A 25722-nucleotide genomic window follows, 5' to 3' on the forward strand; every position below is an offset into this window, starting at 1 on the left:
GTCCATAGGGCCATCTCCCGCCTCATTGCAGCCTTATTGTTTCCCTTGGTTGGACTATTGTTCATCTTGGTCGGATAATTATTTACCTTAGACTATTGTTTACCTTCGTCGAACATTTCTCCGCTGTGTTTATATAGGGGCATAACACCACAGACTAACCCTTAATAATAGCTTGAAAATATCCAGTAATAAGTGTTGATGAAGGATCAGTTTAACATAAGCATTAAAACCTGTCAATTTAACATTAGGTGGACAATTTTGAAGAAGCTGGACATTGGTGTTTAAGTGAGGCAACTGTGTGAGATGTATCATAGAGGGTCATCTAGCGTGTGATTTAAAGAATACCAAACAAGGTGTAATTTAACTCGATGGAAAACAAGAATAATCATATTAGAAGCAGATTTATAGCTACAGTTAAGGTGATTTAATAAAAACACACTGTACCTATTTTCTCCTTTATTATTTCATTCTCTTTTACTGACCGTTTTTAGTCCCACAAAGTCTATCATCCAGCAACAGGTCCCAAGGTTACCAGATTAGAGAAGTTCAACTATTTATATACTCTATATATTTCTTTGTTCTAAACATTTGTTCATATATTGAACTGTAATCCCTGTAGGCAAACTTATAACACAGCAACACATTCTGTTTACAATTCAGAGTAAATTAAGTTTGTTCACTTTCACTGTATCTCAGTTTTGTTCATAAGACAACTCTGTCTCTTAAATCACTCATAACAAATCTTAATGAATTCTGTGAAGTTTCTCTGGTCAGATGAGGAATCATAGATAACATAATATAATTCTCTTAATTTATGCATGAGAGGTATGTTTGGTGCAACTTACTGATATATACTAGACATAATTTGTATACGTAAATAGTTAACATAAATTAATATATTTCCACAAAAATAAGTGTAAACATCTTTAAGATGAGGACACGAGAACACTCTGTTCCCAATAAAAGATTTTAAGTAAATAATAAAATAACAGTGTCTTAATAGTGTGTTTCCCACTTTGGATATACCGTAAATCAAAATGTGAACTGACAACAGAGAAAGTCATATAAACAAGTTGTGGAATCATGAACAGACAAAACAATCAAGAACCTTTAGTGAATGGTCATAAGGTAAATAATGGGTAATAGAATTCACAAATTAACACAATACAGTATAGACCAAAAACTGCTATAAAAATGTCCTCTACTGCAGCGAAGAGAAAAAAATGCTAAATCTGAATCTGTCATATCTAAGTTTACACAGATTTATTGAAACCCTAACCACAAATTTGAGAGGATCTTGACCAACTGCCCAAATGGCTACTAAGCTGTTAAATGATAGTTACAATACCCTCCCTCACAATTTTTCTTGTAAAGTCAATTATCTACAACTATCAGAAATGTCTCATAGCATCATCAACATCTAAGATTGCAAATATTTTTCAATAGAATTCCCTACACCAATCCCATCTTTGATTGACTTGGGGTCTTTGGGATAAAGAAATTTCTGATCAGGGGCTGAAAAGGTCTGAATCTTTTCATATACATTGAACAAAATTCTGCATCACATACAGACATAGTGAATAGTATCTCCAATTACCACAACCCAGTGATAAGGTGTTTTTCCTCACAAGCAAGTGGTTAGGTGTTCAATTCCCAACCAGAGTGGAAGGTTAGGTTCCCTCTCTGTACGGTAGCCTTGTGCACCCAACAATAAAATCATTACACTGCTGGGAGACCTTACTGGTGATGAGAAACATTCTTTGCTACAAGAGTTTCCTGTCAGGAGGATGGAGTAACCCACAAGTATTTGCCAAATGTTAGGAATTAGGGGATAGCACCTGCCTGGTCACCCTGCATTATAACAGGAAAAAAAATGCATATTATCTCTTGATTAATCTGAACCACATGTACTGTACTGAATCATGCACAACACAAGATACAGCGTGATTAATTTAGTAGTTAGTGTGACGATACCGGGTTTAGTCACAGATAATCACAGCATACAACACAGGGATTAGGGGTTATTTATCAATACCCATTTACTAATACAAAATTATTATAGCTCTTAAAAATTCCGTTAAAAAATATTTAAAACTAAGAATTACAATAAATAATTTGGGAGTCGTCACAGCCAAACTATCATCCCATTTATAAGGGAACTTGATGATACCACTCAATCAGGTTCACCAGCAAAATAAACCGATGACTTCTGCTTAACATACAGTATATATAAAGCAAAATAAGTGCTATTTCCTTGTACTCAAAAACTAAGATTGATGACAAGGTTGAAAGATGGGTCAACAAAGTACAGTACACACACAGACGAAAGTATATAAGTGTATAACAAAAAAAATAAAGAAACAAGTAAAGCCAAACAAAACAAAAAAATACCCATTGATTAAGGAAAGACTAAACTTTTATAATGTATACAAGACCAAGTGATCAGATACAAACGTTACTAAATACTCTGGGTTGACTCGCATGATGTCAGGCCACCGAGACTGATTCGCATGACGTCAGAACCAACTCGAACTCTTCCTAAAACACGATCTTCATTCATCCCATAATAAAAGTGTATAACTCAACCTTAATTCATATATCAACCTACATCCAATGTCTTGTATATATAATAGAGAGGAGTACAGTACAGTATATATTAGTCTTGGACCACTTGAACCCCAGCCACTTCTACTAGTCTTTACATCTTCTAACTGGGCAGTCAGTGAGAACCTTGAATATTATCTAAAAAAAATATCAATCTTACCAACTACATCCTTCTCTCTGTTCTATTTCCCAGAATATATTTGTTTTATTAAAGTTATATCAATTTACTGTAAAATATACTTTGTAAAATAAGAGTATAAAGTTAAATACATACAGGGTCATGTTTTTATCCAAAACTCTATTTGATTACCTACCATATTTCAGTACGTGCAGTAAACAGGATCCTAAAACTCTGTAGGAATAAAATCTGATAATTGTGAAATATTTATGATCAGACTTTATTCCGACTGATTTTTAGGTCTGTTTATTGCATGTCCTAAAATATAGTTATCTTTCAGAGTTCTGGAATAAAATAATGCCTGGTAAATGCCCGGGTACAATGATGATAGTTCAGCACAGCATCTAACAACAACATAATTTTCGGAGTCTCTCATAAGGTCAGAGAAGCAAGTTAAAGATAATGGTTCAAGGTGTTCGCTGCCTCGTCCTCTGGCATGTTTACGTCTTCCATTATCAAAAGGTGATCAACCCAAGAGTTCAGTGGAGTCAAACCACAAAACATGAACAACAAAAATAAACCAAAGCCAAAGTGTTACACAAAACCAACTAAACAGAAATTGCTGAAGCTACATTTATTATAATTATTTAAATGATAATAAGCAAAAGGCAAAAATAGCCATGTACAGTACAGTACCTCATTCACATTTATTATGCAGTAAAGTATTGGAAAAAAATTGCAAAAGTGTTTATACATTGTATTCAATAACGTGTAGTGCGCCTTCTGTACCTCTCTATAATAATAGAGAAAAGCATCATATATACATACAGGTATGTATATATTTGAATGTTCTAGTAAATAATAATTCAGGATATAACACAGTACATAATACAGTATTATATTTTGGGAAGCAAACTAAAATTCCTCAATATGAACAACAACTTTGAAACACACAAAGCCTTTACGTGGTTTCATTATTTAATTTTCTGCGTCAACAATGCCTCGACACTAACACGACCTTACTAACAAACGATGACAAGAAGCACACACGACTTTAAATAAACTCTAATGGAATGAATATATCATTAGCAGCACCTTGATGAGCTGTGATACCAAATACAATTTCTGCCATAGAGTGGCCAAGGGTTTATTCTTTAAACTAATTAAAATATAACTACAGCATAAAGGATATTGTACTAACCTTCTCTAGGAAAGTAAATGTAATTAAAAATATTCCAGATAGTTTTTGTGGAGCACCAACTAATATTTCATAATATTGTCATCTGGTTTGGTTCACCATTAGTAAAAGAGATTTCTGTTTCTAACTACGAAGACACATGTCAATGGTTGAAGATTTAAGATTGACAGGAAAAAATCTCACAGAAAGTCACAAAGTTTTCATTGAACACATTTAGCCCAGCAACTTGTGTTAACACCTTCAGTTAATCCAGTCTGAGGGAAAATTTAAACTTGACTCAACATTGCAATAGGAGTGGATTAATGCAGCTGAAACAATAAGTGAGACTGAGAATAAACGTCCAAATTCTTCAAGTATTTTACGAAGTCTATTGAGTGTTGCAGAGGTTAAAAAGACGTGTTTACTTAGTCCCCCCACCGAGTAAGAGTGTGGACCGGGACAAAAGCAGCCCCCCCAAGTTACTCCCCAGTCCCCTATCATAAGACACTGGCACTATGTCACACAAGTAACACCTCATACTCCACAATACAACCTCCACACATCTGCTAGTATTCACCCCTGTAGAAAAAACACAATATATGAGACATGTTAAAACCACATCTGTATTGTCTTAAAGCTTAATTAGTTACCACCAGGATAATAAGTCATATTTACAACATACTGTACTTGCCCTAATGTCTTTCATGGGGGGTTATCTAAAGAGTATCAGCTTGATATTCAAGATTAGTGGAACAGTACAGTACATGTATAAAGGGCAAGAATGTCATTGTTTACCATCTTGTTACTTAACTTACTAAAGATCAGATAGAGAAGATATTAATTAGCTTAAATTTACATACTATTGAAATCAAATTTTTATTGTCCTTTGGTCATCTAAAGCAGGGGTCACCAAACTTTTTTCACAGTGGGCCAGAACGAAAGCTCTGGTAACGTCAGAGCGTAGGCAGAGCTACCACGAGCCGGGGAAGGACTTGGAATCCGGCCCGCGGGCCGTAGTTTGGTGACCCCTGATCTAGAGCATAACAGCATTTACACTTTGGAGTACACAAACTGGTGCTATGTGGCAAAACAGTACAGCACTGTTATTGATCACTTTGTCTATAAAACTCAGACAAATATTTTACAATCTTGAAATTCCTTTAAATAGTCAGTTTATGTACTTAGCAGTATCTTGCAAATGGTTAAAGTTAGGATAAGTTATATTTATGATTCTCTTAACTTAGGGAGTTTGGATTCTGTATCTGATAAAAGAATATTGTAAATATCCTTCGTGTGATTAAGTTCAAAGTTGTAATATAAAGAATAATTTAAGTTTAAATATTCAAGACAATATGCAAAGGCAAGTACAAGTACATATAACAAACTTCTTAAACTTTGATCAAAATCATGCACATGCAAAAAAAAATACTAAAAAAAAAAATACAAAAAAAATACTTCTACTCACACAACAAAGTCAGTACACAATATACAAAAAATCTATTCCAAATATATAACACAAACCTATACTAATGATGCCAAGCAAACAAAAAGCTGAAGCAAGAGCCAAAATATGAAACTAAATCATTATATAAGGAACACTGCTGCAGGCGACACATACATATAGTAATATTCCTTTACTTTAGTATTCCAGTTGTTAAATATCCTCGCCAAACATTGCCACATCTTCAACACTTGTTTATAATTATATTTTGTTTTTAAGAAGTCCAGATCACATTTCTCAAAACAATACACAAATATCAAGATCAGTTTAAAGGTAATTTTGCCTCCTATAATTTCTCCCAGTGATAGTACATTCCACTTTGATATACAGTACCTAGTTTACTGAATGTAACATAGGACAGTAATGTATAAAATGCAGCTGATTTACTCTAGAGGAACACTGAAATCCACAAACAATGCTGATGTTTTAATTAAGTCAACTATATCCCGGGAGAGTACAGAAACTTACTCTTCCTCAAACTTTCACATAAAAATTACAATAAGTCTCCTATCAGCCAACAAATTCATGATGGTGGGCCAAAAAACATAACAAGAGTACAATATATTGGCATTTATAACTCATTAGACCTTGCTAGTAAATTATATCATCACCATACAAATTAAGTGATCATTTGCATCTAGTAAAATAAGCTGCAACATCACTACAAGTATTAAATAGATTACTCTCCTTGTGTAGCAAACTGTGAGTACAATAGTCTGCATCACAGAATAGCCATCAAAGTGTTATTAATGCAAATTTGATCTTTAAACTTGTATATCATAACATACTGTACATCACAAGACAATCACTTCAACTGACCACATCTTGAGTCTAACACATAAAGATGGTATGGTACTTCCCCACCTCACACACTGGGATGATGGTACTTCCCCACCTCACACATTGAAGGGTAACACTGTACTGTACTGCTAAACATATCATGTAAATTAATATCTGGAGAGGATAATATTGTATTCCTCTCATATAATTATGTTTTAAGAATATTGTCATGTTAAGTATGTCTAGAAAATCTTTGGATACTAAGAAAATATTATTGTTGTAGGTAGAATTAGAGTTAGGATTAAATTTTTCTCACTATACAGTATACATATATTTCCAGAAAATCTATGGCATCGCAAAAGACATACCATTACAGTCAAGTCAAAATCTGGTTAGGACATCTACACCCAATTGAACAGAATCATTATGTTGGAACTAAACTACATAAAAATACTGTATTGAACTTCAGTCTAATCATAAGGAATACAACACTTCCTCGTAGGCAATCTGTTAAAATAATATAATTAATCACCCAGCTCTGAGGATGACATGACAATAAATCAACTGTGGGCACGTTTCCTAGTACAGTAAATATCAACATAATACCAAATTTAACCGGAGCATTAAGTACTGTGCTTATTATATTCAATACACGTTTTAGGCTGGGTTTTTTCTGCCCTTCTGGAAACCATGACTAACACAGAGTACCACTAGCTTATTATAACAGTACTCTAGCTTATTTTAAGAGTACTATATGTCACACAAATACCAGTTTCTGTTCTGTAATCTGTCCATCACTCTCAGGGGAAAACCTCTATCCTCCTCTCATAGACCAATGGGAAAACGACCCTAAAACAGTTCACCAATCAAAGGTCTAAACTGAAAATATCGGTAATGCCTCAACATATCACAGAAATCAATTCAATGTGTACTCAGATTGTCACACAGGAAATACTTGAGCAGCTATTTATAACACTACAATTTCCTTTACATTAGATAGAAGTCTTAGAGAAGGTCCATTTACATCAAGATTTCACAGTAACTAAAAAGCCGAGGGGGTACAAATCTAATTCCAGTTTGACGAGAGAATTATACCATGACCCGAGTACCCCAAGACTACCCCCCTCCTACACAGATCGGTAATGACTATACCCACTCCTTACAAAAAGGGATATTAAACATGATCTTTTACCACTGAAAATCCCAATGAAAAAGATCAAAAACAGAAATAAAGCTCTGTATATTTCGCCCATAACTTAGGATCTTTTTCAAGTTAGTCGAAATACAGTGTTCTTTATCATCATCTTCTTTAGTGGGATTTCAGTGTTATAATTTAAATGGCATTATATAATTTCTTCGAGTACTTTTTCCCTTGATTAATACATACCAAGAAACACCTACAGTGTCTATTATAAAACCTTGAAAGACAACTAAAAGTATTCAAAGTTTAGGAGTACAATGGAGTATCAACAAGGGGGAAATATTTAACACTGGATATCTAGGTTTTGTTTACTTTTACAATCAACAATTTAAGAAGAGAGGAATAAACAATTAGAATTATCAAGATAGCAGAATGATCAACTTTGAACATGTCTTTGGGAATGGGAATTTGAACTTTATGGCTAACTACTAAAAGGACTAAATTTCAAGGCTGTAACTATGCCATCAAAATATGCATGACAAAGAGAACATTAAATAAAGATAATAATAATAGTAAAAATAAATATAAAAATAATAAAGTAATAATAATATTTCAGTAAAATTTCATATCCTTTCAATGTTGCAAACAAAATCCACGTCCAAGCAACTATTGGCAATCATACAGTATTTCTAGCCGTAGGTTCGTCCAAGCTCACAGTACAGATTTATCTGATTTTCAACTGATTTTTATTATCCTAAATAAGAAGGAAAATAAGCTTTGGGTCGTAACATTCTGGGAGATTTGGCATAAATAATCATAGTAACTTTAATTATTATTATAATGGCACCTCTGGCAGGTCTCAGTTCTAACCAACACTAAAAAAAATTAGCATCCAAGTCAAGGATCTGAACCTCTTTGTGTTCAGATGAGGAAAAAAAAGATTGAAACCTCATACACTCTTTCATTTGACTTATAGAAATGGGATCTACTTTAGGGAGAACAAATGGTGACTTAGTGAGGTACAGTCGCCTTCACTTATACCCGGTACAGTGGCTGGTGTATTTTGTGAGATGTGGCAACTCTGTGTTTATTTACATCATATTACAACTCCTGGAATTGTCCTACAGAACTTCGCAATAGGAGCCAGACTAAGCATTCCACAGAGTTGCCACATCTCACACAACACACCAGCCACTGTACAAGGTATAAGTGATGGCAACTGTACCTGAATACATCATAACAAGAGTTCAAACTTCAACAGTAGTAATGTAGGCAAGATGTATATATATATCACGATTGCACAAGTCTATACAGTATTTATATTCCAACCCTTCATCTCTCACTTTAATTAACCATTGTATGCTTTATTTAATGACATCTAACACTGAAGTACAATATAAAACAAAATACTGTGTTCTCCATTTAAATCATCAAGTGAATTCAAGTTGTGCTCAATAATATTTAATAAAAAACATATAAGTCTATCAGAGGTGAAAACAGATGTCCTTGGAGTGGGAAGAATGAGTAGTTGTCAAAGTCTTATTCCAAGGAAATATGACCCACTGACTCCCCTCCCCCCCACCCCATAAGTAAAAACCAATACACGACCACGATGCACAAACAACCGTCCAGCACCGCTACCCAACGCGACACAAAGCAGGATAGGAGGAAACACCCAGCGACACTTACTCTCCGCGTTGGTAGTAGTAAACTGCTTTATAGTACAGGTCTATAAACTTCTACACTGATCAGGTATAAATGGCAACACAAAAATGTATAAGGTTCAACTTCTAAATGCATATAATAATTGTAGAGACTTTGCTAACAGATCTCAGATATACCATAAACATTTCCAGTCGTATTGCGTAACGGTAAAAAAGATCTCACTACCACCCTAAGCAAAGAACACAGCTGATTGGCTAACGAACTGACTGAAGGCTTTACGTTACTTGGTTGGGGAGTTTAGGGAACCAAAAATAGTTTGAAACGTCTCTGGCACAGATCTGAAAAGGAAATAAAGACACTCAACTTGACAACAAAAAACTGAAGAGGAAAGCTTTTAAAAATATGTTCTAACAGTAAGCATTATTATTGTGCCACATAATAAGCCTAAATCTACATAAACTAACGTAACTCTAGAGAAAGATCCGGCAAGGTGTAGTTTGAGCCGACACAACAAACAAACTCACTATCCCATTCAATTTTTGTTTTTTGGGGATGCATTGGTATTCAGCTGAGCTCATAATTCTTTACTAATCTTTCTCCTTGACTCATTACTTTAAGAAACAAATAAAAGAAAGTTCAATTTGTAAAACATTGTGCTCAAAATACATTCATCTTGCTAAACTAATATACAATATGATCTAAGACACTGGCAGGCCACTATATAAAAAATATTTACTTTTTTAATATCAAATAAGCCAATGATTAATCCTGAGTATTTATAATTTCTGATAAAAAGTTAAGTCACATGAGATTCTTTTGTAAAGGATAATTTATCATTTAAAACCAGAAGAAAGAAATTTTTAAAGTGTTAATAGTTTATCACAGGTAATAACACTGGTTTTAAGACTTACACACACATACATCTCAAGCCTAAGTTTAGTTAATTATGAATAAACTCAAGGTCTGCACACTTGAGTATTTTTATTGGATATGTGGAAGAAATTTCAATGGCCTCAGGTACCTTGAATCTTCAGTTGTACACTACACCACTTCCTCCACCACCTCTGATATTGAATTTAAACGGCTAATTTATCTAGTGGTTCAAATACTCAACTGTATTACAGCTATGGCAAGAAAGTGTCAATGCTATGGGACGAGACTGTTGAAATTAGTAGACTGTTAGAGGCACCGTTTACCCTAAAATTATGTTGAACGAGTCAAAGTGAAATAGAAATCTTTATCTTTTCCTGTAATACTTTATCTTAAATTTTCTCTATGTACTAAGATCATCCATTAAAACAATTTCCATTCCTTCATTGTTCCACTTTTCAATGATAGAATCTATGAATACTTCACTGTACAGTCCCATTACAGACCAAGATGGCTGCCACATTCCCCAAGATAAGATTTAGCCACATTTCATCTAAAATCACCCTTTATGAATATCCACCAACTCTTTGGATGGTGAATACAAATATATTACAGTACTCTACTTTTTGTTTTACTCTAAGTTTTTAAGTCACTGTACCAGTAATTGAAGTGGGATTTTTGAACTAAGTGGTACTTTGTTCACACCACCAAAGTGAGTGTTTTACATACGTATACAATAATTTGTATTTACGGTCCATGGCATCATACTTCAGTGTTTTGTGTACAGGTACTTGATAAATTGGCTGATAGAGAGCTACATCATATACTGACAATGGCATCCAGTAGAAAGAGTCTACATAGAAATTTAACTCTTAACCGGAGGCTATGGATTCCCTACTCCGCAAGGAACAAGAAACGTCCACTGATGATGGCCACCGTCCCTACAGCTAACTTCCACTGATGATGGCCACCGTCCCTACAGCTAACTTCCACCGATGATGGCCACCATCCCTACAGCTAATTTCCACTGATGATGGCCACCGTCCCTACAGCTAACTTCCACTGATGATGGCCACCGTCCCTACAGTTAACTTCCACTGATGATGGCTGCCATATAAGGGTAAATATACTACCTTATACAATACAGGGTGTCTCAAAAAAATAATACACATTTAGTTGGTGGTTTTAGAGAGTTAGTGGTGTAGTGAACTAGCTGGGCTGTGTGTTGAGAGGCCCGACAGCTTATACCAATTTCTAGATCTCTTCTAATTGCTATTCAAAATCTACACAATAATTCCTTGAAAGTAAAAGTAAATAATAATGATAATAATAATACAGTACATATACAGATTTATGTGTAGTACAGTTGGGGTCAAAAGTTCGATCCCCCTCAAAATGAAGCAGTAGTGACCCCAAACGAGACAATACAAGAAAACGACACCAAGCGACAGTCGGGGTAATTAAGTTCGGAGACTCATTCCCATGACTTCCCATGACTTGGTTTTAACACAGGAGAGCGAATTTTTTCCCCCCGACTGTACATATATATATAAAAAATAAAACACTGCATAATAAAAATAATAACAAACTAAATTAAAATTAAATGCAAAGCAAACAAAACAAAATTACTTACACAAACACCTTGATTATACATGACCCAGACAATAATATATTTCCCCTACACAAAACACATTATAGGGAGATAAATTACCACTCTATAACACACCTTTTGGATAAGAGAGGGAGAGATCCAATAAAAAACTCAAGTGTCCTTTATAAACAATAGGTAAATGCTTAAAACTCTCATCCCTGGATATAAGTTATAGACTATCTCCATAATCTCTAGGTGGTGAAGACACTACACGCACAAAATATTGACAAAACATCACATTTGTCTGGATTCTGCATAAGTAAAGCAGGTAACCTTTACTTTCAAAAAATAAAATTATGGTTATCTCAACATGTAATAAATAAGGATGAAAATAATGAGTTAGAGAAATTAATTAAAACAAATAAAGAATGGTGTAATATGTGATCTACAGTATATAAATATAATTCCAGGATGCATGGTAGGCCTATGTGTATGGCACCATAATGTACAGTAATCACTAACTTTACCGTGACAAAGACAGATACTGACACTATATGAACATAAACATATTTGTATATCTATTTACATCTTCCATGCCTTTACCCTCATAGAAATCAACGGTGAATGAGCAGAAATTCTTCCTCGTACAAAACCCATTATCTTCCACCAGTTGACTCCGTTATGATGTACGTGAAATAATTATGAGTAATGTATAAATGTTTCTTTGACAATCCGTGAAGAACAGGAAATGGGAACAATAGTCTCCAAAAGTTTCACTATAAAGGAACAACTTTCATTTTATCCAATTATTTAGTCTTTCTGTCCATTCTTCCACTTTTTCAGCTGTGTACATATATCCACACTATCCACACACTATCCACCCACCCTCCTATCCACACAAGTCATATCTCTCAGTGCAAGAACATGGTAATTTTTTCGTTGTTATAACTCTTCAAGAAAGTTATTACATATGGCAATCCCTCAAGAAACCTTTTATACATATGGCAATCCCTCAAGAAACCTTTTATACATATGGCAATCCCTCAAGAAACCTTTTATACATATGGCAACCCCTCAAGAAACCTTTTATACATGACAACCCCTCAAGAAACCTTTTATACATATGGCAATCCCTCAAGAAACCTTTTATACATATGGCAACCCCTCAAGAAAGTTTTTATACATGTCAATCCCTTAAGAAACCTTTTATACATATGGCAACCCCTCAAGAAACCTTTTATACATATGGCAACCCTTCAAGAAAGTTATTACGTATGGCAATCCCTCAAGAAACCTTTTATACATATGGCAACCCCTCAAGAAACCTTTTATACATATGGCAACCCTTCAAGAAAGTTATTACATATGGAAATCCCTCAAGAAACCTTTTATACATATGGCAACCCCTCAAGAAACCTTTTATACATATGGCATCCCCCTCAAGAAAGTTTTTACATATGGCAATCCCTTAAAAAAACAACCATAAGTAAGAGAATTTAACAGTGGAATCAAGAGAAAGAAATTAGCAAAACATTACATTACCAGGATGTAACATAACCAAGGTGTAGATAAACAAGTTCACACTCAAGTACAGCTGCGGTCTACCCTGAGTCTAGACAGAGTTCAATCTTACCAAAACACAGTGAAATCTCTATCTAATGGACTATATCGAAACCTCTATTTAATGGACTATATCGTGAGGAAACTCCATTATATTGAGGGTCTGTTATATTTGAGAATTCCATCTAACGAACTACATAGAGATGAAAGTCCGTTATATAGAGGTCCCACTACAACAGAATCAACAATAACTAACATTACATTTTCTGTGCCCAAGAGTTCCAAAAAAAATCAATATAAAAAGTCAATTTTTTTTTTTAATGAATCGCAGAAAGAGTTTATACACAGAAATAAATCATATGAAGTCTCAGCATAGTCCTGTGTATCATTAACTTGCCCCTAACTCTCCGGTCTGGGTATAACAGATAAGTCGTGAATCACCTAAAGATTACCCACCCCCCCTCCAGGTAATTTCAGGAAACTATCACAATTATATCCATTGTGGATCACCTGGACAACATAGTTACAGTCTGGGGAAGGGGGGTTCTTCCTGGTAAATGAAAGTCAGGCATCAATCAATTTACAAAGGGGTTCCATCCCTAAAAAATAACCGTAAATCCTTTGTAAATTCAACTTTCGGAAATTAATCTTTCATAAATCAATCCCTTGTAAATTGATCCTTTGTAAATCAAGTGATGCCTGCATTTCAAAACCTTGCCTCATAAAGTCTTTGTGAGTTTCATATTACTAAAGGGTTCCAGACCTAAAATAAATCCCTTATGTAAATTTATGGTCGACGTAATCCTGTCTTCTGTTGTCTTAAATCTTTCTTATTTTCTACACTAGTCCCCCCCCCCTCTCTCTCCCCTACTGTTTTCTACTTGTTCTTTGGGGGTCATTCTACATTCTCTATCCACCTCATACCAAATAGGGAAGAGATAAAGATAATAAACAACTGGAGAGATAACAAGTAAATATCAATTGTAGAAAGATACCGAGTGGTCAGTTTACCTCCCTCCTTAACCCCTTGAGTACGATGACTTAACCCCTTGAGTACAATATCATCGTACGTGAGGGACCAGGTCATCATATACAAGGAACCAAGACATCGTACTCTAGAGATTAGGTCATTGTACTGGGATGTACTCTGACCCACAATCTGTCCCTGGATAAGTCTTGGTTCGGGTTATTGAATTTCCGAATCTTTCCCGAATTAAAATATAATTGTAATCTACCTGATCCCTCTGTTGTTTACATTGTCCTGACGTGAGACCTATGTATAGATGCCTAGGGTGCTGTTCAAACCATCTATTTACAATTATCATCTTGTTTTCCTTATAAAAGTCAATTGATATTTCTCCTCTCATTTCTATTACCCAACCCCTGTGGTCCTACTTATGGTGTCACTTTTCTTATCACAAGATTTGCATTAAAATCCCTCATTATAATCAGACATTCAGTAAAATTTATGTTGTCTTTTCTTTTCTTTAAATCTTCATAAAATATTATCTAAGACTTCATCCTCATTATCAGGTAGGTTTGTTAGTCATCACATTTTAACCAATAACCACTCCTCTGAAGTTAGACAAATAACCATCTACCTGTCTGGGCCAAAATGCACATTACAGTAGACAGTAGTTAAATTTTCTAATACTAATAAATCATATAGACCTTTAAATATAATTCTAATAACCTCTTCAAAATCTTTAAACTTCCATTCAATGATTCACAACAAAAATAATATCTCTTTTTATGTGGAAACTCAAGCAGCATTTAATTCAAATTTGAACCAATCAAATTCTAAACTAAATTCATCCAGTTTGTTTATTCTTTTCCCTAAGCTAAACACAACTACTTTTTATATTTAGTGACATACAAATTATTTCCATTTCTTTTCAAGTCTTTCATGTTCCTTCACCAATGACTAAGTCCTTTACTACATCCACAATATCAGTAACTCTAAACATTCATCTTATTTATCAGTTCTTACATTATACATCACTAGACATACTGTACATCGCTCAAGGCATACTTAGTAACTGGTCTGTTTTATTGACAGGAATAATGTGTGATGAATAGGGATTTTTCTATGTAAATGATCAGGGAAAATTCGAGGAGAAACAGCTGTAAATGGAGAAAAATACAGGAAAGATATGTGATAAAAGAAGAAGGAAAACCTGGAGAAAAAGTAGAAGGAAAAACTATAAAGAAAAAGGAGAAGAGGAAGGAAAAACTATGAAGAAAAGTAGAAGAGGAAGGAAAAACTATGAAGAAAGACAAAACTTCAAGCAGAAAGTAAAGAGGAAAAAGATCAAAATAATGTGATGTATAAGATGATGAAAATACAAGTAGAAGAGAGGTAAGACAAAGGATAACACCTACAACAAAATGAAGGAAAATGAAGAGAAAATCAAATGCAATGACCGTGTACCAAGACACCATTTTCTATATCATTATTTCTTTGGTTCCTGATCAATGCCCTTTAGGAGGTCTTCCCCCCATCAGCCATCTTCCTGTGTTGAAGGTTCTTGTTGGGACACTGGCAGAAGTACTCTATGTTGGTTCTGACTACCACATGAAGTCAAAATATGATGATAATGAGAAATAATGCATGAAAAGTAAGGTAGATAGTTACCTTTGCAAGCATACACAAGTAGGAAGTAAAAGAATCCATGAAATGAATAAAGTAATGAGAATGTTGGAAGAATAGTGAAGTAATGTGATGTGAACAGACAATAGGATAGTATTCAGGATAAAGGACATTCTTATCATACCTCCTGTGCTTGTGTTTCAGTATACAATCCAGACCAAGTGATCTACTACCTACTATGACTGACTTAAACAAGATATTCTAAAACTATATTATTTTTATGGATAAACCCAAATCCTGCCTTAGTCTTCCTCCCATGAGCCCAATGTGATGAAGATATTAATGCTATTATCATATATTTCAAGAGAATCTGTCCTTAAACCGAAGCTTAAATCTGTGTCCTGGATAAATGACATTTGTCCTTTGAATACGAAACATTACATTTACCCTGAACGACGTATTAATGTTTATAGATAACTAACCGAGTTATTTTGACCATAATGGCAGACATTTTAGATATAAAGACCTCTTAATAAAAAAAAACTGATCTATCTACAAAATTGAAAGTTATCAATCATATATAAATAAGGACCTGACCTAATCTACCCTGAATACAAAATACAGCTCAAATAATATCAGATGCCTTTCATAAAACCTATCCACAGGAAGATGGTCATAACAACACAGTAGAAAATAACTCATTAATTGATGGTAACAAGACACACAGTAATACACCACAAATCTTTTATTGCTAAGTCACATATTGGAGACAAAAGCAACAATGTTTCATCTTCTTTGGTTTTGAAATAATACATGACTGATAAAGACGGCAGCAACCTATTAACATGTGGCCAGATGGCGGGTGTTTTAACATCATGCATCTTAACCAGTTCCACAATAAGCAAGTTGACTTATTGCATAAACTCTGCCCATTTTTGCTTTCCCTAACAACGGCGATAATTCACAGAACTTTATTGGTTACTGGTTGCTAAATTGAGTCTGGACGCAACGATGGTAAATTTGTTTTCATTTTAATGTTTCACGCATCACTGTTCATTATAATGTGTTGAATAAAAGTCGTCCTGTTTTGTGTAAAATTACTGGAAATGATGCAGGAACTATAATTTGTTTTCTATTTGTTTATATTAATGTATATAAAGATCCCATTTAGTGTTTGCGAGTCCCGTATATTAAGCAACAAGGTGTGTGTGTGTGTGTGTGTGTGTGTGTGTGTGTGTGTGTGTGTGTGTGTGTGTGTGTGTGTGTGTGTGTGTGTGTGTGTGTGTGTGTGTGTGTGTGTGTGTGTGTGTACTGCTTGAGGTTAAATATTTATATAATCCACACACAGTACTTATATGTATACAGTGGTACTTGTGACATTGATTCTGATATTTACACATACAAGTAACACTATATACATATGTATTTTCACAGATTATATTTTTTGTTACTGAAAATTAGGAGTGGAATGTGAAGGGAGTACTGACATGTGTACAGTGTGTGTGATCTTGTGTTTGTTTATTTACACACTTCTAATGTTAATATTTTTTTTCTTATTTATTGTACTATCTTTTTGTGTAAGTTCTTTATACACTCTACTGGTCAACTAAAATCTCAACTCTGGAAATATGAGTGAATGGATCCAATTGGGGTTGTAACACCATCGCTCAAACTGTCATTACCTTCAATACCCAGAAGACATATATGTCCGAGTCAAAAAGCAACCTTTTCGTCTCATATTAAAAGACCATATATATTCCCACCTTTTACGGCTCCCAGACAAAAGGTTTCATTATCACTTAATCAATTATCAAACTGACAATGATTTCAAGCCTTTAAAAATGGCTGGAGAATTGAAATATTATGTACTATACACAAACAGTTATAACAAAACACTACTCAGCTCAGAAGCCCAAACATATACAGGAATTACAGAGAAGATATTCGTGTATAAATTTCCTTGCAGGGGAAAACATACACAGAGAAAAGAAAATAATAAGAATTGATCCGAAAACCCCATTTTATGACCTCCCAGGATTAGGTAACTGAAGAATTATATCTCTGTATTCTGACACTAAATCATGAGTCAAATACACATCCCTTTCCCAAAATGGATCCTGAGCAAAATTTCACCATTTAAGGTAAGAAAAATGAGCTGTGAATGTCGTACCAATTAACACACAACTCGACCTTCATCCCAGTCATCAACATTAGGACTGTCTGACATCAACCAAATCAGTTCCAGGTGACTTCTTTGATACCTAACAGGAGATTGAGGGCACGTGAGACACTTAATTCTGAGCTCAACCATAATATGAGAATTTAGGATCAATATATAGCTCATACCCTCAATAAATGACTCATAAATTCCCCCAAAACCAGTCAAGAGAATAGGAGGGGGTAGTGCAGGTGCTGTGTGTGTGTGAAGGAGACCAATCTGATGATACCCACATAACGACGAGTATTACAAACCAGTGACCAAATGCCTCTCGAGTAAATGGTAAGTCTCTTTGACATTCAAGGTGACAGGTCCCATATGGCAAGCTGGTCAACATGAGTAAGACTGAACAAATCTTGACACTATAAGGAAACTCCATACTTTGACCAGCTAGAGGTATCACCCAAACTAAAACACAACTTCCTAATCTACCCTACTAACTAACTATCTTTTTCAAAAGCAAACACACAAATTGCTTAGTAAGTTAATCTGAAAATAAACCCCTAACATTAAAGGAAGGGAAATATCTCAGTAAAACAATCTGCTTCACAAGACCCAAAACATAATTTATAAGACCTAACCTGATCACAAGACTCAAAACATAATTTATAAGACTGAGGAACAAAATATGATACAGAATCCCTCTTCAGACATCATAGAATATTGGTCAAGGGAACTGTACAGGATATGAAGCCACTAGAGAGTAATCGATTAAGGGTGTTACAGTTACTTGCAACATCCTAGGAACAGATAGGAGTAGATATATCTGTATCTCCTTCAATCCAAGAAAAAATCCTTAAACTCCAACTGATTCTTCCTAAGGTACAAAGAAATCAAGATATATGAAGCTGTTGATCCTATGCCATTACACAGTGAATGAATCCAGTTAAGGAAATTTGTTCTCCAGTATCTGGCACATTTGAGTCACTGAGTCTGTGCGAACCATTTGAGGTTCTTAATGGATACCAGTGAGTCACATGAAATCATTATCACCAACTGAAGACCAATTAGAGATATTTCAAAGATCTCTGAGTCACCTGATGTCATTATAAATATGTGATTTGTGTGGGCACCTGAGTCACCTGATACCTTGGCATTATTATCATCACCTGTGAATCATACAAGATGACTATGACCAATTATGACCCTACGTGACCTCTAGAGTTACCTGGGGGGTCATTAATAGAAGCTGTGGGAAGGCCGACATCAATACACGAATTTCTGAGTCATCTGGGGTCATAATAAATACTCGTAAACTCACTGGCATCAATACGAACATACGTGACACAGACTTGACCTCATCCTAGCTAAGACTTACGAGACAACCTGTAGTTATTGTAAACACCTGTCAGGCACCTGTGGATATTAAGAGCACCTGCAAGACACCTGAGGTCGTTAAAAGCACCTGTCATTTGTGTCATTAACTTTGGGATAACCGGTGTTAACATAAGTCCCTGTGTCCATGTGAGGCACTTGCGATCACTGTGAATGTCTAGGAGATGTACTGTATGGCATCAATATGAACACACATAAGACAATAAGCAATAAATCCTAAAATCCTTCTGGCAAGTGAACTTATGAACACCTGTGGGGGTTTCTGATGCCACTAGGAGGATGTAAGAGATATCTGGACCAATACAAGAGGTGGTGATACAGCTGGAGTCATTAGAAGCACTAGTGAGGGTGAATGAAGAGCAACAAAAGCTCTCAGCACCTATAATGACTTGTTGGGTTCCTAGTGACATTAGGAGGATTTATGAGATAACCAGGACCCTTTTGAGCAGTTATGAGAACATTACGAGTATATAAAGAAGTAGACAAAAGGCAACAAGTGACTTTACGACCAATAATATCAATGGAGACATCAACCACTTATGTACAGGGTTCTCTCTGAGCTGAATAAAATCATCATGTGTTACCCAAATAAAATATTAAAAGTGGCAGTGGTATCCCATAGTGAAGGGATTAATCAACAACTACAAATACCAGTGGGAGATGTGACCTCACCGTGATCAGTAATGATAGAACCAGTATGCAAGAGGCTGAGAAAGATCCTGACACCTCAAGCAGAATGTAAAAGGTTTCCAGAGGCTCATTAAGACAACACAAAAAGATGGTGAGGTTAGGTCAGGTCACATAACTCAAAGACAAAAACACTAAGTAAAATGTCCTGACCATTAATAAATTGATTGCAGAAATACAGGAGGCACTTAAAGGTGAATTGACTCCAGAAAAATCCCAATATGGGTGATCCAGATAAAGGTCAAACTGTATGTCAGATAGAACAGAGGACTTGTTGTTCCTACCTAAAATGGTGAATTTATGCTTCTTAACCCCTTGTGTATGGGGTCGCCTCTGACCTGAGTAAAATCATTTGGCATCAGCCCTCATAGTGAAGGAGTCAAGACCATTTTTAGAGACTTGATTGAGTTATAACAGCTAAATATAATTAACTCATGAAATAACTCAATTATGTCTAAATGGCTAACCCAGAATTACAATTAGACTCATAACTATAATTCATAATCCATTTAGTAAAGATTAACAGCTAAAAATATCTATAAATTCACCACTGTAACATCACAATTCAAATAGCAACCCAAGTCAACCACAAAACACCAATCATCATGGGAGTTAAGGAAATCAAAAGTAGACAGAGTTTCATCCCACTCACCTGAATAACAGACAATTTTTTAACTGTACATACATACATACAAGACATAGTGGCAGAACCTAAAATATGCCCCAAAGACTAAAGTAAAAGTATATATAAGACTGAGTGAAGGACCAGATCAAAGCACTGTGCCAGTTACTCAATTGAGAGATATTCCAGGTACCCAGATGTAAGGTACAGTCACCCACAGGAGTCATGTCGCCGCTCTTCCTCCCGAACCCCAAGATTCGGATTCGTGAACCCGGAGCAGCAGAAAACGATGCATCACGTCTGTAAATGCTTCGGATTCGCGGGTCTGAATCTCGGGGTTCGTGAGAGGCGACAGGACTTTGCATGTGGCTGTATATACGTCACCAACATACAGTGTTCTTAAATAGTACTTACTTTAGTACTTTCAAAATGCAACTACTTTCTTATTACAAGATATATACAACTTTGATATCAATCTTTTTTTTTTTAATATAAGAGTCTAAGATAATGTAAATACGATATACTGTATAATCAAATATTAAAATCAACTGCCCACAAAACAAAAAAAGGCATCCATTAAAAAGGAAAGAAAAAATAATTATCAAACCACAAAACACCAGTAAAATAATAATTTAAAAAAATAAAAAAGAAGAAATCCCTTAGTCGTCATAGGGTGTGCATTCAAAATTTTTTAATAGTTTTAAAAATTCCACAAAAATTTATAACTCAGAGTTTAAAGTCCTATATTAATAAGAGCAGGTGGTGATAGGGGGGGAGCATTGTATTAACTGGTTCACTCTTGGGTGTTAGTTTAAGTGGTGAGAGAGAATGCCGGTGATCACAGTGACGAGAACTTTGATTATGAGACTAGAAATATCTACTTTCTTCCTCCAAATGGGAAATGAAAGTTATTTGCAGAGTTCAGTTCCAATAATATATAAACTGATATCATCACCTTAACTTACTTTTAAATACTTACAATATAAATATCTATAACATCTTTGGAAGAATTGTGAGGCGTAGTGATGAAATTAATTAAAGTTTCCATCTTAGGGCAAATGAAAACGACTAAGGAATCCCCATTAGTATCCCAATAGCCCACAAAACAGAAGGTTATGACTAGAATGCAAAGCAAACAGTGCAAAACTTGAAAGAATGCCAAGGAAAGCCCTCAAGAATGCAGTGAGCGGTTAAGCAGTAAGACATGGCAGGAATAACTCACTGCTCCAACCAAGACGGAGGTGCTGTGTTGGGGCTGCGCAGTTTGATGTTGAACTGCTTGAGGGTGGCTTCCAGGGCAGTCTGGTTGCCACTGAAGTATGCAGACACAGCATTATGGAACAACAGCAGCTGCTTATGCATTACTTTCACCTGTGGATAAAAAACACTTTGGTAGAGGTTTTAATGTTGAGGGGTCTAAATTTATATAAAGATGTTGTCGTTCATACCATATTTATGTTGATTTTAACCTCATTTATAATCTCTCTCTCTCTCCCTTTGCCTCTTTAAATGAAATAAATCACAATTACCATATCAATGTTAAATCAGATATGTAGTTTTCTCCCTTAACATGTCCCTTTATTGTTAAATCCTCTCTACATGCATCACAGTTCACCCTCATCACATACATAAATTCTCCCCAAGTACCAGTTCCTTGTTAACCCTCTTCCAAGAATACATCCTACAATATTTCTATAAGTCTATCTTTTTTCTATCTTCTATCTATCAACATTTAACATCATGTGGCCTCCAGGACTAACACACAGACACATGTAATCTTTCCCAAATATTTTAATCAATAACACCTTTACTTTTTCATATCTTACTATAATACCTCAGACTTCCACATGTTCCCTTCTGAGGATGTGACCGCAGCAGAAGACTTACCCCCCTCTCACAATGTAGGTAGCCTCTCCCTCCAATGCATGCACTAAAACACCCTATATTCTGTATCCTTCTTGTACATTCACACCACCTCAGTAGACCTTTCTTCATCTATTCCACCACTGCAATTTTACACCTGATGCCTCTACTGCCATTACTTGCTCCACAGAACCCTGACATAACTCCTCTCGTTATCATGTGTTTTAGAGCACTGTTTAGTTCCTAGAGTATCTTTCACTGCTGTAACTTAAGATATGAAATATTATGAGTTATTTTTCTATTTCCATGGTTATATATACTGTACCTTCTACACCTGGGAAACTTGCCTCCAAGGTTAATCCCGATAAACAAACCTTAATCACATCCATACCTTATTTTCATCCAAGAATTTTAGTTTAATGGCTACGTCGGCTCTGAGTCTATCATAGTGAGCCTTGTGGCCGCTAAAGTTCCTCTGGGCTTCTTCTAACTTGATGGAACTAATTTCGGAACGCGGTTGTTGAGAGAGCATTTCTAAGTCACTCCGGTAAGCATCGTATTCAATTCTGCAAGGAAGGGAAGAATTATATATACTGTATACATTATAGTCCGAGATGACGAGGCCCCATCAAACTCACTGCATTATTAAAGGACCATAAACTCGGTAGCTAAACAGAGACAGGGAAAATGTTGAATTATAACCTCAGTCTTGACCTTCTTGGTACCATGTACACCAAATAAACTGCAGTGATCTTACTTTGATCTATAAAACATTTCTCAAGTTACTGAAACCAAACTGGTGGTATTTTAACATTATTAATAAAGGAAATTAAAGATGCAGGAATTGAACCTTTTTTTTAATTAATATAATTAATTTCAAGGCAAAAATTAGCATTAAAATACATTAGAATTAGGTTGTATTAGACTTGAGACCCATTAGAACTTAAACCCCATATGGTTAGGTCAGGATAAGACCCACATGACTAATCATCACAAAGGTCACATATATCAGAGAACAAATCATCACCACCACCTCCACCACCTCACCACCTCCACCACCTCACCTTGCCGCTTCATACAACTTGACGGTGAGTAACGTGTCTTCCATAGTCTTGTTACATAATGTGTTTACCGACGACACAAAAAAGTTTAGAGCACCAAGCAGCGTCTCTCCATTCTTGGTGAGAGTCCTTTGAGTTTCTGCGTTATATATAAACTCCTCCTGAAGTTCTGGCGATTTCTGTATATAAAAAAAATATGAATTACTAACATTAACTTTACGTGGATATAGCGAACAGTATTTATTTATTTTGTTAATGTTTGCAAGACCTTTCCTGTGTGGGTCAAAGTGGCTACAATCAAGAGCAACATAGACCACCTCTCTCATATGTTGTCACCTGTACACTCCTGCTGCTATAACAAATCTGTTCTGTTATGTTGTTCATCTCTTACCTCACAATACTTCAAAACAATGCAGCATCAAACACCAATACAATAAGACTATTAATCATGCTTAAAGGATTTCAATACCTTTATTACATCTCTTTAATACCACAGCGTCTATAGTTTCTAACGTTTATTACTTAATTTTGTTGATTAGGTTATTTAAGTATAGTATTCATTTCAATATCATTTCCTCATCACTAAACTGATACAGGGTTTAATATACAGACAAACTATTACAATTACTATCAACATTTCAAAATCTATTCTTCACTATCAAACATACACAGGATCTACTACAGCCAATTTATTTATTTTACAAGGCAATTTATTCCTTTTACAGGGCAATTTATTCCTTTTACAGGGCAATTTATTTTCATTTACAAGGTAATTTCTTTCTTTTACAAGGTAGTTTATTTTTAACATGGCAATTTATTTCCTCTCATACCAGCCAATGTTAAAGATATTACCTATTAATTCCCTATCTATTTTACATTACAAAAACATATGATCTACCTGTGTATTTTCAAAGACATAATAGCTATTTACCAATATATTTACACATAGCCTATTAATCTTACATCCCAAACCCTATTAAAATCTATTAATACTTTCTATTACCTTTATGTCTACTATTTACGGTAACTGTACTGTATCTGATAAATCCTTTCTTATTTGTACGAAATATGTTTGTTTTTCTTTAATCACATTTCAATACGTCAATTGTCTTTATGATTTCAAGGTACAGATCCAGAGAGACTTATGCCCTTGAGGTTTAATTCACAGTGTCTGATAAATAAATATCATGATTTGTTATGTTCGTCACTATCAACAATGGGAGAGGCGACTCTTAATGGAACTTATTTATGGTCGAGTTTACGTTGCTTCACTTCCCTGGTAAATGCTGGATCAATCTTCTGGTATTATTTTATTTGGTAACAGAGGATTTAATTGAGGGTCTTGAGGTTATAGTTTGAGGATTTTGGGGTAAAGTTTCCTTCACTTATACAGTACTTGGATGCAGTGACTGGCATGTTTTGTGAGATGTGGCAACTCTGTGTTTGTTTACATCTTATTAAAACTCCCAGAATGGCCCCTAAGGAACCTCACAATAGTAACCAGACTAAGGATGCTGGATAAGCACTACACAGAGTTGCCACATCTCACAAAATGCCCCAGCTACTGCACCAGGTATAAGTGTAAGTGAATACATTAACTGATTTAGGAACTTCAGCCAGTCCTTTGCCTGTTATTCTGGGGACGCACGCACGCACGCACGCACACACACACACACACACACACACACTACTGGGCTAGGTCACTGGGGCTACAGCCATATCCAAAGGCTAGAAAACATGGAGAAACAAAGTAATATTCACCTCCCATGAAGATTTACTTAGTATTTTTCACATTAATTTAAACATTTTTTTCCGAAGACTTTAAGAGGGTAGTTTACTCTGTAAATCTGAGACTAAGTGATGACTGTTACTATTTACAGAGGAGTTTATACTATAACTAATCTCTACACTACATAAGTCACATCAAACTGGTGCTGAACATGACATTACTGAGTTACTGGAATAATGAACGGGGGGTGTGCCTTCGTTCACATTATCAAACAATTCTAGATTTGCTTTCCAAAATGCAAATTGGACTTCTGCAATCATTCAGCGAGCGAGCTATATTTGTGCGAGCAAGTACTATAGTGTCAACATACCAAGATGTGTTGCTCTGCTGTTTGGTCTTCTATTTTGTTCTGTGAATCAAAGATAATTCAGTGAATAACAATTTCTTGCAAGGTTCATTCTTCATCATTAAATTTGTCTTGAATTGCCAAGCTAATATGTGGCTGATGCATGTGAACAACAATCTTTTACATGAATACATAAACTGAAAGATATACTTGTGTGTTCATGTATTTACAACTGTATCATGATGTCTTGGTCCAGAAGAGAAT

General features: G+C 35.2%; 1 protein-coding gene across 6 annotated transcripts in view; it reads right to left on the bottom strand.

Moving 5' to 3' along the window:
- Nucleotides 1-441: 441 nt before the first annotated feature.
- The window catches only part of LOC121856308 (arfaptin-2-like), a 35021-nt gene continuing 9740 nt past the window's right edge, over nucleotides 442-25722 (bottom strand). For 3 of the 6 annotated variants that reach the window (XM_042351784.1, XM_042351782.1, XM_042351780.1), the window contains exons 5-9: nucleotides 25483-25521; nucleotides 23387-23562; nucleotides 22714-22888; nucleotides 21682-21830; nucleotides 442-9324 (exon numbers count right to left, since the gene is read on the bottom strand). In XM_042351784.1, the coding sequence (XP_042207718.1) occupies nucleotides 9267-9324; nucleotides 21682-21830; nucleotides 22714-22888; nucleotides 23387-23562; nucleotides 25483-25521 (597 nt within the window). In that variant the 3' untranslated portion in view covers nucleotides 442-9266. Of the gene's footprint in view, nucleotides 9325-21677; nucleotides 21831-22713; nucleotides 22889-23386; nucleotides 23563-25482; nucleotides 25522-25722 lie in introns of those variants that run through there. The other 3 variants (XM_042351783.1, XM_042351781.1, XM_042351785.1) reach the window with 3 other exon arrangements.

The sequence above is a fragment of the Homarus americanus genome, unplaced genomic scaffold (genome assembly GCF_018991925.1).
Source record: "Homarus americanus isolate GMGI-L3 unplaced genomic scaffold, GMGI_Hamer_2.0 scaffold48220, whole genome shotgun sequence".
Lineage (NCBI taxonomy): Eukaryota > Metazoa > Arthropoda > Malacostraca > Decapoda > Nephropidae > Homarus > Homarus americanus.